Source organism: Didymella exigua (assembly GCF_010094145.1).
Source record: "Didymella exigua CBS 183.55 unplaced genomic scaffold M421scaffold_22, whole genome shotgun sequence".
Lineage (NCBI taxonomy): Eukaryota > Fungi > Ascomycota > Dothideomycetes > Pleosporales > Didymellaceae > Didymella > Didymella exigua.
This window is the reverse complement of record NW_022984796.1, coordinates 142064-155927: the sequence shown is the minus strand read 5'-3', so window position 1 is coordinate 155927 and position 13864 is coordinate 142064. Positions and strand designations below refer to the sequence as shown.

General features: G+C 51.7%; 8 protein-coding genes and 2 non-coding genes across 10 annotated transcripts; 5 read left to right on the top strand and 5 right to left on the bottom strand.

Moving 5' to 3' along the window:
* Positions 1-1057: 1057 nt before the first annotated feature.
* M421DRAFT_67468 (glycoside hydrolase family 43 protein) lies at positions 1058-2707 on the top strand (the record flags this gene model as incomplete). Its single annotated transcript, XM_033596404.1, has 2 exons — positions 1058-1220; positions 1269-2707. 2 exons carry the CDS (start codon positions 1058-1060, stop codon positions 2705-2707), a joined length of 1602 nt encoding a protein of 533 aa, XP_033446643.1.
* Positions 2528-3733, bottom strand: M421DRAFT_422729 (HIT-like protein). The gene is made up of 2 exons (XM_033593259.1): positions 3582-3733; positions 2528-3471 (listed from the first exon to the last, which is right to left on the bottom strand). The coding sequence occupies exons 1-2, from the start codon at positions 3633-3635 to the stop codon at positions 2965-2967; spliced, it is 561 nt and encodes a 186-aa protein (XP_033446642.1). The 5' UTR covers positions 3636-3733; the 3' UTR covers positions 2528-2964.
* Positions 3655-4128, top strand: M421DRAFT_215518 (uncharacterized protein). Its single transcript, XM_033588264.1, has one exon. The coding sequence runs from the start codon at positions 3777-3779 to the stop codon at positions 4026-4028; it is 252 nt and encodes an 83-aa protein (XP_033446641.1). The 5' UTR covers positions 3655-3776; the 3' UTR covers positions 4029-4128.
* A 595-nt stretch (positions 4129-4723) lies between these two features.
* M421DRAFT_67670 (uncharacterized protein) lies at positions 4724-5260 on the top strand (the record flags this gene model as incomplete). Its single annotated transcript, XM_033596431.1, has 1 exon — positions 4724-5260. One exon carries the CDS (start codon positions 4724-4726, stop codon positions 5258-5260), a length of 537 nt encoding a protein of 178 aa, XP_033446640.1.
* Positions 5261-5918: 658 nt separating this feature from the next.
* M421DRAFT_422726 (EF-hand) lies at positions 5919-6804 on the bottom strand. The gene is made up of 3 exons (XM_033593258.1): positions 6495-6804; positions 6188-6424; positions 5919-6121 (listed from the first exon to the last, which is right to left on the bottom strand). The coding sequence occupies exons 1-3, from the start codon at positions 6664-6666 to the stop codon at positions 6093-6095; spliced, it is 438 nt and encodes a 145-aa protein (XP_033446639.1). The 5' UTR covers positions 6667-6804; the 3' UTR covers positions 5919-6092.
* Positions 6805-9863: 3059 nt separating this feature from the next.
* On the bottom strand, positions 9864-11477 carry M421DRAFT_67662 (uncharacterized protein; the record flags this gene model as incomplete). Its single annotated transcript, XM_033596429.1, has 1 exon — positions 9864-11477. One exon carries the CDS (start codon positions 11475-11477, stop codon positions 9864-9866), a length of 1614 nt encoding a protein of 537 aa, XP_033446638.1.
* Positions 11478-11859: 382 nt separating this feature from the next.
* Positions 11860-12857, top strand: M421DRAFT_67827 (F-box domain-containing protein; the record flags this gene model as incomplete). Its single annotated transcript, XM_033596450.1, has 2 exons — positions 11860-12700; positions 12754-12857. 2 exons carry the CDS (start codon positions 11860-11862, stop codon positions 12855-12857), a joined length of 945 nt encoding a protein of 314 aa, XP_033446637.1.
* M421DRAFT_215338 (uncharacterized protein) lies at positions 12753-13759 on the top strand. The gene has a single exon (XM_033588261.1). The coding sequence runs from the start codon at positions 12941-12943 to the stop codon at positions 13451-13453; it is 513 nt and encodes a 170-aa protein (XP_033446636.1). The 5' UTR covers positions 12753-12940; the 3' UTR covers positions 13454-13759.
* M421DRAFT_t95 lies at positions 13002-13083 on the bottom strand. Its single transcript has one exon. It is a non-coding gene; the product is annotated as a tRNA-Trp (tRNA).
* On the bottom strand, positions 13602-13687 carry M421DRAFT_t94. Its single transcript has one exon. It is a non-coding gene; the product is annotated as a tRNA-Tyr (tRNA).
* Positions 13760-13864: the final 105 nt, after the last annotated feature.

Sequence of the window (13864 nt, the reverse complement as noted above, 5' to 3'; positions counted from 1 at the left end):
GCAGGAAGACGACGATTGGCGCACGCTGTAGGGGCTATCTATTAGATAAGGCAGGGGTGAAGCTGCGATCGCTAACGACTGTAATTGAAAAAGCCGTTGTCACGATGAGTATTGTGAAAAAACTGACAAGCAGCTCGTAATATCTCATTGTGCAATATATGCATGAGTTTGGACAAACAAGGAAGGAGGAGAAAGAGATGTATGTATGGTTGTTTGTGATACCATGGAAATTCGCCCATGGCAGGGAGCTTCAGCCCAATTGAGACATGCATTCAGAGCATTCGGCTGCTCGACGTCAAAATCACTGCAAAAAACCCCTTCGAACTAAGTGCAGGGCCACTTTGGGCCTGCTAGAGTAGCTCCAGGCGACCCTGTTTTGGGCGAATTCCCACGGTACTTGGACATCCTGCAATCGCCTTTTTTCCAGTGACTGTGATCGGTGGCAATAAATCAGCTTCCAAGCTGTGTTTCGGCCGCTCCTCAACAATCAGGCATGTAGTATAAGCAAAAGCCTTGGACAAGATACTTCCATTGAAAGCGAGCAAGGCATGTTCATGAATGCTTATTGATTGCTGCACGCGAACTCGAAACGGCCGAAGCGATCTCGCCAGCCCCGCAGAGACGGCGTTTGCAGAAGAGTGAATGCGAATATTCGTGCATTCATGATATAAGCGGCATCTCCAAGACCAGTGAGAATATATCCTTGATCGGTAGGATACCTGCGGCGTGGATGAAGCCAGGAAGAGACGCGCGAAGGACCCTTCCTCGGTTAAGTATCACCACTATTGCTATTTTGAGACTAGTCTCGTGTCTTTGGAGGGGGAGGGGCAATATCTCATACAAGCAAACGTGCAGATCTATACGTCTGCGGGCCAGCAAATTCAGCCTGTGGCAGTATGTTGAGCCTGCGCTACATGCAATGGTGCCTCTTGTGAAGTTCCGTCCCCGCGATCCGCTTCGGAAATCTCTAATTATCTACAGCGTGTACTCTGGTCCAGACTGCGCAACATATTTCATCGTCTGTAATTAACACCCCTTGTAACACAGAGCGTCTACCATGGGGAGTGACGGCCAAGTGAACCCCATCATCCCAGGATTCGCGCCTGATCCTTCCCTTGTGCTTGTGGGCGACACGTACTTTCTTGTCAACTCCACATTCCATCTGTTTCCGGGGCTGCCAATCTACACATCAAATGATCTAGTGCATTGGAAACATATTGGTGCGCCCATATCGCCGTGATTTCTTCTTTCAATCTAACGAGTGACAGGTAACGCAATCAATCGCACAGAGCAACTCAGCCTCTCTAAATCACAGACGTTAATCTTCCATTCCGAGGAAGAAGGTCACATGGTAGCTACTGGAGGTCTGTATGCTCCGACAATCCGATACAACAACGGCACGTTCTACGTAATCTGCACCAACGTCATTCGCAATGGTGGCGATGGATCGAAAGACGAGACGCAAAATTTTATATTGTCAACGACAGACATCTACAGCAGCAAATGGAGCGATCCGGTCATGTTTGACTTCCACGGTATCGATACATCTCTCTTCTTCGACACAGATGCAAAAGCATACATCTGTGGATCTAAGTCACCAGGCCCGAGAACAAGGATCATGCTTTTCGAGATCAATCCAGTCACAGGTGAGAAGCTCTCGGAAGAGACCGAGCTCTGGAATGGCACAGGCGGCATATACCCAGAAGGCCCCCACATCTACCGTCGAAATGGCTTCTATTACCTCATGATCTCAGAAGGAGGTACTTACGAGGATCACCGCGTGGTCATGGCACGCAGTCGAAGCATCCTTGGTCCATACGAACCGTACCCGGAAAATCCAATTCTGAGCGCTGGAGGCACAGATGAGTATGTGCAGTGCACCGGGCACTGCGAAGCTTTCGAAGACAAGAATGGCGAATGGTGGGGAGTGTGCTTGGGCATGAGAATGTCGGAGCATCAGCTCTATGGCCTCGGGCGCGAGACATTTCTCGTCAAGGGCCACTGGACCGATGATGGCTGGCTCAAGTTCGAGCAAGCGAAGACATGTCTAAAGCTGCCCGGTGTACAGCTCAGAAGCGACGAGAGAATTGACGCCTCTGCAGGGTCTGGCCTCCTTTACATCCGCGACCCTGACTTTTCACGATACACTGTCCCGAGTCAATCTGAGCATTCTGAGTGGTACGAGCTTACTGCAAGCGCGCATGACCTCACTTCTGCAGGCTCATCGCCGACTTTCATTGGCAAACGGCAGAGACTCATGGACGGAGCCAGCAGCGTCGTTCTGAACAGCACAACTACTCCGTCCAGCGATCCAGCAGCCGCGAATGCTGGCTTGACGGTGTACAAGGACGAGCATCGCTTTCTCCGGATCTTCCATTCGACACCCACACACAAGGTTGTGTTCCAGGTTTTCAACAAAGCAAAGCAAATCGAGCGATCTGCTGAGCATCAGCTCGAGGGTTCACGTGATTCGCTCAATGGTCTCAAGTTCATCATTGCATACACAGAGAAGGTATACCGTGCATACTTTAGCATTAATGGCGGGGAAACTGTCGAATTGGGTAAGGCAGACGCTATGGAGCTGAGTGCGAGAGATTTTGTCGGTCCTGTTGTAGGAATATTCGCATTTGCGAATCATGGGAATGCAGCAAAGGCAAGATTCGAAGGGTTCGTCGTTGACAAGGCAGAGTTTGACCACTCTGTGTGAGGTTGCAAAGCGTCGGAAGACGCTCGACTGATACAAACACTTTGAAAGACAATCCCATGATGCTCTTTTCTGATTTAGTGCGAACCTGGTGCTACAGGTATATCCTTTGCAGACGAGCCTAGATCTTCAGCGGCAATAGTGTGGTGTTGGGTCGTGGAACTGGTTGTAAGAGCGGGTAAAACTTCGATACTTCGTGCCTGCCAAGACGTATTGTAAGTGAATCCAAGTCAAGACTGACGCCACAACATTGTCTATGCTTAATTTTCCTTCGCCATCTCTTCCGCGAGCCAATCTGCTTCCTTATGCATTTCTTCGTCGCTCCTGGGCTTGCGACTGTCATTGTCGACCGCGGGGAACTTGCCCCTTTTCTCGTCCTCAGCGAGCTCAGCTTGGGCAGCCTGCTCCTTTGCCTTCATCTGGGTTTCAAGGTGTGCCTCACCGCTCTCCATCATCTCGTATATGGCATCAGTGCCACCCTTATGTTCCAGGTCATCCTTCTTCCGAGGAATGATATGGGCATGCACATGTGGCACGCTTTGGCCAGCGTCTATACCATCCTGGATGGCAATGTTCAACGATGAGGCAGCAAAGACGCGCTCCACCATGCGCGACACGCGCTGCACGGTCAGAAACAGGTCTTGCACCTCCGCCGGCGAAAGATCGTTGAAGCGCGGCACGACCCGCCTGGGTGAAACCAGCACATGCCCCGGCAGCAGCGGTTTGAGGTTGACAATGGCGAATGACAGGCGCGTCAAGTAAAAGACCTGCAGCTGTAAGCAGAAATACTCATCAACAAGCCATACCTGCGAGGATATCAACTCCATCACGTCACAGCTATGCCCCGCGCCGCCAATGGACAGAGCAATGCACACACCTGTCTTGTCACCACGAAGGTGCCAAACTTGACCACATCCTTCGTGATCAGCATGCCTTCTGCTACGAATGTCGTCGCCCGTCACGGAGGTAGCTTTGATACTCGCAAGCACACAGCCAAGACGCTGTGCTAGTGCTGTTTGAAGGCGGATGCGGTGCGGAACTGTTCCAAAACAGAGTGGCCTTCTAAGCTTCTATGCAGGGATCGGGCCGACACTGCGATTGGGTAGCTCCAGGCGGGCGTCGGCGCTTTGGACAGGCGCGCCCGCGTCACATGCCAGGAACGCGTGGTGGATTTCTGGCAATTCATTCGTTTGATTCTTTGTGTACACGGACGTTCTACACGGTGCCCTCTCCACCGATGATCGCGGCGACAATGACGGCCCTCGTCGCGGGGTTACCAGCTCGCCCAAGGCCTGCGCAATCAGATACGCTCACCCCCGTGTAAAGCATTCTCCACCATACCATGGTCAGCGTGGGCATCTGCACTCGGTCGTCTTATCTTCCCAAGCTGCTTTTGTGGGCCGACTTGTGGAGCTTTCTTTTGAAGTCTTGCCGATTTATTGCTAGGTTCTGCTTAGCAATGTTGCTTTCTCCAACCAAAAACGGCCGAGGGGTATCAGATTGGCTACACGGCTTGGCTATGTTATGCTGTTTCACGCAGCCGACGGCGCCTCATACGTGTTGCGACCCCACTTGGCCTTTGAGTTGAGCCTCATTGTCGCACACGCACACGCACAGGTAACCGCAGGGCATCTCTTGGCTGCCTACTTGGAACAGAAGAGAGCTCGGTCTAGTCTGCCGCAGCGCTTGACCTTCTGCTTGTCAACGTGAAGCGTGTCGAAGTCCTGTTTCAACCCAATCCGGACAGACATAAATCTGCTCTCTCCCCCGCCGGACTGCATGCAAAAGCACTTCCACGACATTCCGCACCCAGGCCGACCTCACCACAAACGCCTTCCACTCCAGCCACATATAAGCCGCGGGAACTGCTAGCCGTACCGTGGTTCAGTATCCACGTTAATCTTACGGCACCCATATAAGTCTCCAGTCGTTGCGCCCCACTTCCCGCGACATCCTCCCACAACGCAAACACACAACTTCCTCACGTTCGAAATCAACATACACCAGACCACAGTCACCATGGATATCGTTCAGTCCTCGCGCGCTTACTTCGCCATGCCCTCGCCCACCCCCGAGGAGAAGATCACCCTCCAGGCCTCCAACACAGTCTACACCTACCACTGCCTATGCAGCCACCTCCTGCTCGCAACCACCACACCTCTACCCGCGCTTCCCACACGGCAGAACTCGCAAGACAAGGCGCACATCATGCCTCTCCCGCCCGCGACCAAGGCGGCCTCGGCATCGACCACGCACTACGGCCTGCTCCTCTCAACGCGCCAGGAGCGCACAGCAGAGATTCTCACCAGCGACTCGGGCTTCGAGAAGCGCTATCTGCAGCGGTGCGGGCGGTGCAACCTCGTCGTCGGCTACCAGCTGGACTGGGCTTCGTTCGGGGGCGAACGCACGGGCAGGCGCGACGACGTCGCGTTCCTGATCCCCGGCGGCTTCATGACGACCTCCGAGATGATCAACTACAAGAGGACCCAGGCCGCGAATAGCAGTACCGGCACCGCGGCACCAGGCATGTCATCTGCGACGGCTGTGGCTGCGTAGGCATTCCGCTGCACGGCAGGGTTCGAGCACGGATATCAGCCTCACTCCCCCACCATCCGTGGTCCGGCCGCGGGATCGCAGTACTCCCGCGGCTAGCTTCATTTCTCCTCAGCCTCACGGCTTCCCTTTGTGGCCATCATGACTTCTTTACATAGCTCATCCCGTCGTTTGTGACGTTGGATTTCGTTGGCGTTACGGCATAGCACAGCACGGCGATCTGAAACTCTTGTCTCTTACTCACACGCGATACCCACCGGCTCTCGCGCCAGGCTTCTCACGCTACGAAGAAGCCTCCCACTCCATAGACGTGGCTCATTGGTCCCAAAAACATGTCTCGAATGAAATGAAATGGAATCAACTCAAGCAATATATTAAACGATCATCTTTTCCGCTTTGTGCTTGTCGTGTATTTGCCAAGTGACCGTGTCTAAGATTAATAATTCCGTGGTTAAGAGACGTCTTGGCGGCCCGACCTTGTGCTGAACTCGCATGGGAAGATCCGTGGCTTGTGCGTCTGGCCGCAAGAGGAGCGTGCATCGGTCTTGTAGCCCAGTGTCACCCTGCGTTCTGCTTGCCCTTCTGATTGTGTTCGCCCTTTTGACAACGTTCGTAGTCCCCTGTCGTGTCACTGCCAGGCTGAGGAAAAAAATACACAACATGTGCATGAATCGTATGTCATTGCGGCCGCTGTAGCAGCCTGGCTACATAACTCCGCTCTCCTGACCAAGGCAATGGAGAAGACCGTGCCCTCGAGTATCCCAACGCCAGTATCCGCATGCTGAAACCATAAACACGAAGCTCCTCGTAGAAACGTAATCCATCCTCGCCGTGCCTAGTTCTCCGCGATCGTCTTGACGAATTCTGTCTAGCATTAGCACACGGCTATTCCCTCACGCTGCTCACTATTGGCGTTAAATTCGGACTCACCCCTGTAGTCGACCTCGTCGTTGCTCGCGTCAATCGTGCTCTTGAACAGCTCGTCGACCTCCTCCTCGCTCATCTTCTCGCCCAGATTCGTCAAAATGTACTTGATCTGACCCTTGCCGACGAACCCGCTGCGGTCCTTGTCGAACACCTGGAAACCGCGGATGTACTCCTCGATGTCAAAGGGCTCGCGGAAGCCGCCGGGGCGGTTGAGGATCTTGGAGAACGAGTCGAAGTCGACTATTGGAATGTCAGCTTGCGCGTCCACGACCAAGAGGCCGGAGTCGGTGCGGAGATCGTGGAGACGTACAGTCAGCGCCCACACCGCGCTCGAGATCCGTAATCTCAGCGAGCGTAGGGTTCTGTCCGCATGCGCGCAGCAGGTCGCCGAGGGCACCACGGTCAACGCGCCCGTTGCCGCGCTTGTCGAACAGCTGAAACGCTTCGCGGTAGTTGGTGGAGGCCTGGTGATCGTTATTCATTGTGTCCTTTGCACCGTTGTTGCCTTTGTGTGTATTCTGGGCGTCGGATCGTGGTGGAGGATGCGTGCGCCGAGTGCCTGGCTGCTGTGTAACGAAGTCGCGTTGCACCAGCAGGTGAAGGCCGCCAGAAAAGGGTCTGTTGTGCCTTGCTCTGTTGACCGGCAACGGCAGGCGTGAGCAGCCAACCACCACCCGCGGAGCCGTCGCACTCCCCGCTCACCTCTGCTGTGAACAAGACTGTTGTCTGACTTACCATTTTGTATGTACAGGATGTGTGGTAGTTTGTACAGGGAAGTATGTCGCAAAAGGCCAAAATTGGGTCTGTATGGGGAAAGCGGTGTTGAATGCAATGTCGAAGGGGCTCAAACAGACGTGCGTGAGCGAGGACCAGGGAGCGCATTGAGCGCAGCACCTGGCCGCCAAGCATGCGTTGCTAGGGAACCACTTAGTGGAGGAATACGGTGTGCGCAGTCGCTTCACCTCATTGAACACCATAACGCAGAAGTCTGAATGTCAAATACGCCACGGCTGGAGAGACATGAGGGTGTGATGGCGTTGTTGTTATCATGCTCAACGCGCCTGCCCACCATCGACCGAACCACCCTCATTTCGTGCAAATTTCCAACTACACCATGCTCTGTCCGCAGACTGCGCTGGAACACATACACATGGTTGAGTCAATCGAAGCTGGTAATAACCCTAGCCTTTTATCCTTCCCGGTCTTCTTTCGGAGCGGCGGCGACTTGCGCTTTTCGCGCGGTGCGTTCCAATTGCTATTGCAACAACCTGCAATTCTCAAGCTACCTGAAGCAAACTCGTACCTCAAGGTTCTCCTTTTTGAACAACATCAACTTGACCTTAGAAGCCTCTTCTATAGACACATTGGCAGAAATCTTGTGGACATCCACTCGAACCATACTGTGCCACAAACAAGAACTCAGTCATTGCTATCAAAGCTCATTTATTCACGATCCGTCTTCTCCAATTGGTCATGGTCTTGCTGTTCAGTACGTCAAAGTTGTGATGACGGTGAAGACGTGAAACAACCTGTTCCACATCGGCCCAAGAGCGTGGCACATTCCTGTCCACCAAGGCTTCCGCCATATCAGTGATGTTTGGGAATAGATGTTTGGTTGTTCATGACTGCTCCTTCCCTATATGAACGTTTGTAATTCCAATACGCAATAGCACAGGACGGATGTCGCCATTTGAAACTTATCTGCCTTGGCACATCTTGTACAAAGCGTTGTTATTGAATGTCTAACTAGGCGGTAGGCCTTGTTCATAGACATTTTTGTCTAGTTGCTGCCGGCTTCAGGTATGTGAGCTAAGCAAACTGAGAGGTGTTGAGCACCTTGCCACATGCTTTCGATCACTGACATGACAGTGAGGTACTTGGTGTGGATCATAGCTACGAGCAAACAGCTCAGGGGTATTTAAAAATGAGCTAGCGACCACTCGTAGGGAGAAAGGAAAGAGAGAGATCGCCGCTTGAATCGTCATCTAGAGAATGGTGGAAACTGCCCAATCAATACAAAATTACGATTAGTAGTTTGAAGCAATGCAACTTACCCATAAGAGGTATTCAGAGATATAATCTTCTTGTTGTGAATGAATTTGTCTGTACGGTGAAGGGCCTGCGAATTTGGAATTCACTCAGATTGAAGATATTAACTGTAGTGACAATACCATACTTGGTGCAGAGATGGCTTTAAACTTCATGGCCATCGTGGGGAGCCTCTCGGTGAATGTGAGCTGTTGTTACTGCAAGATTGGTCAATATTTCTGTGTTGCAGTCCATGCATGTAAGCTTCTCTTCCACAGTACGTGTCGCCAAGAATGCAAAGAAAGTGTGAAGTGTTTGTTATCCGTATTGCTGGTTGTTCATAATCTGTAACACTGCGTCTTCGAAAATAAGAACGGTCTGTTCGAATGTTCTGCGATGAGCTGTAAGGAAATTAGCCATCGTTGCCTTTGGTATCATTGCCTCTGGTATCATTGCCTCTTTCAATGAGCTGAACCATATCTCCGCTGTCGATAGAGTTGCCATATGGTATTGTAGTGATGGTGAAATTGTCCAGTGTGCAGAAGATTTTTTCCGTTGCTGTTTATTCCTCCCAGCTCCAGCATCAGTGAAGCTTGCTCGACTTGCAGAAGAACCTAATCATCTAAACAGTAGTGTTCTGAAGTGGGTTCTTCGTTATTAGTTAGCTGGATTGTGTGCTGCTTGAAATTATAGACTGGTACTATGATGAGTGCATTTCCAGATTCCAGCGACATCTGGGCAAACTACACCAACAACTGCATTCCTGTCAGATAGTCTAGCATAGCATATTGGTCTGAAAGATCTCTTTTATCAAAGGACAGGTTCGTACGACTTAACACGGGTCTCCTGGCTTCCTAGCTTCCTAGTCAACTAGCTGCCTTGCCCTACTTTCGAGTGGGAGAGGAACCGGATCATACCGACTACAGCAGCGTCGAAGATGACACCACTACCCAAAAATGGAACGTAATTACTCTGCCTTGGACTGTCCTAGGCCATTAGAATATTTTGTTGTTCTAATTCTATGTTATTGTATTCTTTGCTCCCTCGATATCGCCTGATCCGAATGCCCTACAGTCACGATCAATAATCTGGTGCCGAGGTTGCTGGCTTCCTTTGAGACTTTCATTGATTTCCGGTCGCTTTAGCAACTTCGTTCGTTGACCTCATCCAAGAATTTTGCAAGATTCCATAGTGCTGCTATTACAGCATAATGACCAACCTCTCGGCGATCATATGTTGCAACAACCCAAACAATGTACGAATGCCGCAATTTGTGTAGATGTTCGATTTCCAAATTTGCTTGTCTCTTCCAGCCTATGTGAACACCGTATTGTCTTCCGCGCAAGTCGTATCCGGCGGCATTTAACGCAGTCCACAATGGCCGATTGGCTTTCTCCAAAATATTTCGAATATATCAACGGGATTTTCGTCTTCGTTGCGTGAGGTATACTCTGCATGCTCTCCACGTCCTGACCAGTCCAATTTGTTAATCAGTATGCGGGTGTAGAACCTATGCAAGCTAATGACGCTAGAACAGATGAGCGCATCTCGCGAGATAAAATCGTTGTGCGCTATGAATATCGCTTCCTCTCTAGAGCTCCAGGGAAGTGTTTACTGAATGGAGGCGGATGACATGAAGAGTGCAACTTCTTCAATCCCTCCTACGCCGAGGACTCTTTGAAGACCTAGGGCTCTTTGGCACAAGTCTTTCACCCTGGGCCTTCATCTTGTCCATGGCTTCTTCGACAAGGCGCTGCTTCTTCGCTACATGCTTGTGGCGTCTCTCAATTTCTGCCTCGAAGCGTCGGGCCTCCTTCCGCTTCGTCTGTCGTGCCTCTCGTGTCTTTGTGATGATAGTAGTAAACTGGCCAAGGAACCAGTCGCCCGCATCTTCCCACTCGGTGGTCGGGAGGGCACTAAAGAACTTGACTTGATCGGTGGGACGAAGCTTTTGCTGTGCGAACTGCAGACGCTCATGCAGAGGCTTGTCACGCATGTCTTCAGGCAACGTAGGCTCCTGCTCGCGTGGATCGTTGTCGAAACTCTCATTTCTCAGTTCCTCGTAGTGCATCTTGGAGAGGACCTTCTGGTCATAGTCACCCACATGCTCTAGGTGCTCTTCGACAAGCGCGGATTCCATAATTTGAGGTTCACTAGGCTGTTGGATGATAGGCACGACTTTGGTGCGCGTTACTGGAGCACGCTTGGAGATGGTCGCTGGTTCTACGATTCTCGGAACTGGGGTCTGTAAATACCCTGATGCAGGTGGAACTGTCCAGGCCGGCTGTGGGAAGCCACTCTGGGCAACTTGATCGACCGTATGAATCGTCGGAGGCGCCACGAAACCTGGTTTAGGGTTGGCTTGGCTGTGTGTGGGCGGTCGACTTGTTGGTGGCTTGAATATAACGTGATGTCGGCCAGACTGAGTATGGGCATGTGCAGCAATCTCAAGACGCTGTTGTCCACGTATCTGCGCACCCTGTCGATAAAGCTTGGAGCTTTGCTGCATGACAGGATTATAGTGTTGCACATCGGCCGCTTGCTGTCGTCGCTGATTGAACGTTGAAGGAGTTTGACCTTGTCCAGCAAGACGCTGTGGAGATGGCGATGGTGGCGATGGTGGCGATGGTGAGCCGGGGTCCGCATAAATTTGCTGCTGCTGCTGCTGCTCCTCCACCTCTGTGGGATTACCATCAGTTGTGGTTGGGTAAGAATCGCCATCGATTGTTACGAACACGTGGGGTTGGCTTTGTCGTAGGAACCGTATCTGTTGGTCGTGGCTGGCCTCTGCATAGCCGTGGTCAACAAGATACTGCCGATACTCTTCCGGGATGTCCTCCGGGATGTCTTCCGGGACTTCTTCGTCTTCGAGATCATCTTCACCAGAACCTTCTTCGTCTCCGCCAGACTCATCCTCTTCGTTGTCAGGCTGGAACTGCTGTTGATCGAACAGCTGATTATCTTCAACCTGAACAACTGAGTGGTTCACCGTCGTGTCAATGCTTTCGGCGTCAGTATCGTAAGTATCACCCTTTCTACCGTCACCTGACGGCTGTTTCTGCTGGTGCTGATGTTGCCAGGAAGCAGGTTGATGTTGGATGATGCTCTCACCGCGCCCACGAAGCCCTTGTACGGCGGACGGCCGGGCAACCTCGGGTCTCATCGCGACTTTCAAGTTCGCTGCATGAATCGCTCGCTGGTGGTTGACGGCTGGCTGAGGGCTCTCTGGTCGACCATTGCGAGCACCCTTCACATACTTCTGCATGCCTGACATGGCAGCTGTACCTCGACGCGTCTTCTGCACGCCGCAGGAGTGGGTTGAGCTGTGTGACGCGTATCAAAGTGGAACTTTGCGAGATAAAAGGTGAGGTGAAGCTCAGACGGGGAAGCGCGTTCATGTTTGGAGCTAACTCAATATAGCATAGCATTGGGCGCCACGAGAAGTCGCGACGATGACGATAGTTTATCTCCGTCGGCTTCCCTTCACCCTTAATACATGCTGATTTTGAACAACGGCTTGAACTTTCACCCTCGAGTCGCATACGCCCAACTGTTAAGAATTTTCAAATATGTCGCAGTGCTACCTTTACAACTTACCGAACGAGGCACGTAGTACCGCCCGGACATCTGCTTGACGGCTGCTAATAATGTGGGTTACACAGCTGCTTTTGCACTTGTTCGTGCCACTGTCGACGCCTGAACTGCTGCCTTTGACCGTAGTCTCCCACCGTATCTATAACGTCATCCTGCGAATATTGCACAATCGTCTAGTTGCTGCCGCTGAACTCGACTCGCACTCACTGTTGCTTGAGTGCTACCATCCGTCTGCAAAACTTACAGAACCCCCCTATTTCTGCGCATACCGAGGTACAGATGGCTTGTCGCTGTACGAAAGCCCTTCCAAAGCCGATCGAAATTCAGTCGCCAGGCTAGGAGAGATGCGGCGAATGTATTCGCGGTTTCGACCACATCGGCGACAGCTCGAGGATGGAGGGCGCAGGGTTGTTCGCAGACCCGGTGACATACCTGGCAGCCGTACCTATCCCGGCTCTGCTCAAGACAAATTCCAAGGCGATATCGTCAAACAGACAGTTAGCTTAGAGGGACATGAGTTGTTCACACAGCTTGTTGCCCAGACCAACTTGGTCAAGATCGGACCCTACAACGGCCTCTTCAGCGCGTTCGTTGACGTCGAAGAAGGCGTACTGAGGGTCTGGAGGAAGTGGCTCAGCGAGACAGCTGCCAGAGGGAACAAGATCAGCCCAGAAGTACAGAAGGAGACTGTTGAGGAAGCTGGCAAGGGCAAAGCAGCTGTGTGTGAGGTTGAAGAGCCCTTCGATCCCTACGACAAGCGTATACTGTGGGTCAGTATGGCCAAGAACACAGGACTACGCTTCAATGTCAAGGAGAAGAAGCTACACAGAGATGCTCCAATCCTCATCAGGAATGACGAGGACATGCCTGTCAGCTACGATATCGAATACGATGGTAAGCAGTGGTGATACACAATTCGTATAGGCAATCACTAACATCGGTGACAGAGCTCCTGATACGAACCTCTCACCTCCTTCTCATGCTCGAAAAATCGATGGATCAGGAAGACAACTCATCGGCCAAAGCTGTCGTCTTTGGCTCGTTCGGGTAGCAAACCATTGCCGCCGCAAAAGAAGATGGGAATCACAACACACTCAAGCGCTGACCTTCTACGCCGCTCTGTGAGGGCAGGCAATGATGACGATGTGGGCAAAAGCAAGTTTGACTCTAGTCGTGCCGGAGAGCAAAAAGAGAATGACCCGAAGGCGATTTGAACGCCTAACCTTCAGGAGACACCTTAACTGGAATCTGACGCGCTACCATTGCGCCATCGGGCCGGTAAACCGTGTCATTCGATTTGATAAAGGATTTGTGACAACAGTCCTATTTATACTCAGTAAAAGCTGTCCCACGACTTGCCAGCATGGACTCAGTCGCATGTCCCAATGCACCTCGTTCGAAATTAATGCCTGCAATCTATTTTGTGCAGTTCAACCCGCGTTATTAAGTTACCAATTTCAATGTGGAAAGCAACCGTGCTTCAACCCCACCACCCCACATTGCCTAGCACAAGCATCGGCCAGGACCGCGGCACAGCAGCGAGTTCCCATGTGCAGACAATCCGCGTCTTTACATATCTCAAGCGACTTGGCAGCTGTTTCTGTCTGCCCCTATAGAACTACGGGCCGCTCCGGGTCTTTTCGATAATAATTGCTGTCACAGTCGAACCTAATAGAAGCGCGCCAAGCGGAGTTGAATTGAGGAGTTGTATGTCTGAAAGAACGCTTACCCTTCTAAAAAAACAGTCGACACCATTGTCCATCCTGTCACAACAGCTTCCAAACCGACAAAAACATCTCCGCTCCCAGAATCGAACTAGGGACCTTTCGATAACAACAGCTATTACAGTCGAACGTGATAAACCAACTACACCAAGCGGAGTTGTGCGTCTGCAAAGAACGCGCTTGTGTCTGATTTGACTGATGAAGGGTCATCTTGGATGGTGTGCTCATGTATTCAGCGACCGACCGCTGACGCACTCCTCGGGACAATCGGATCACCGTTACAACATCATCGAAAGATCAAAAGCATCAGCGTCGATCCCTACTAAACCGGTTT

Coding starts and splice junctions, on each gene's coding strand:
- M421DRAFT_422726 (XM_033593258.1), bottom strand. CDS start 6,666: ATGAATAACGATCACCAGGCCTCCACCAACTACCGCGAAGCGTTTCAG. Junction 6,425..6,494: donor GCGCGGTGTGGGCGCTGACT/GTACGTCTCCAC, acceptor ACATTCCAATAG/TCGACTTCGACTCGTTCTCC. Junction 6,122..6,187: donor CGACGAGGTCGACTACAGGG/GTGAGTCCGAAT, acceptor AATGCTAGACAG/AATTCGTCAAGACGATCGCG.
- M421DRAFT_215518 (XM_033588264.1), top strand. CDS start 3,777: ATGCAGGGATCGGGCCGACACTGCGATTGGGTAGCTCCAGGCGGGCGT.
- M421DRAFT_215338 (XM_033588261.1), top strand. CDS start 12,941: ATGATGACGATGTGGGCAAAAGCAAGTTTGACTCTAGTCGTGCCGGAG.
- M421DRAFT_422729 (XM_033593259.1), bottom strand. CDS start 3,635: ATGCTGATCACGAAGGATGTGGTCAAGTTTGGCACCTTCGTGGTGACA. Junction 3,472..3,581: donor CCTTCGTGGTGACAAGACAG/GTGTGTGCATTG, acceptor TTACAGCTGCAG/GTCTTTTACTTGACGCGCCT.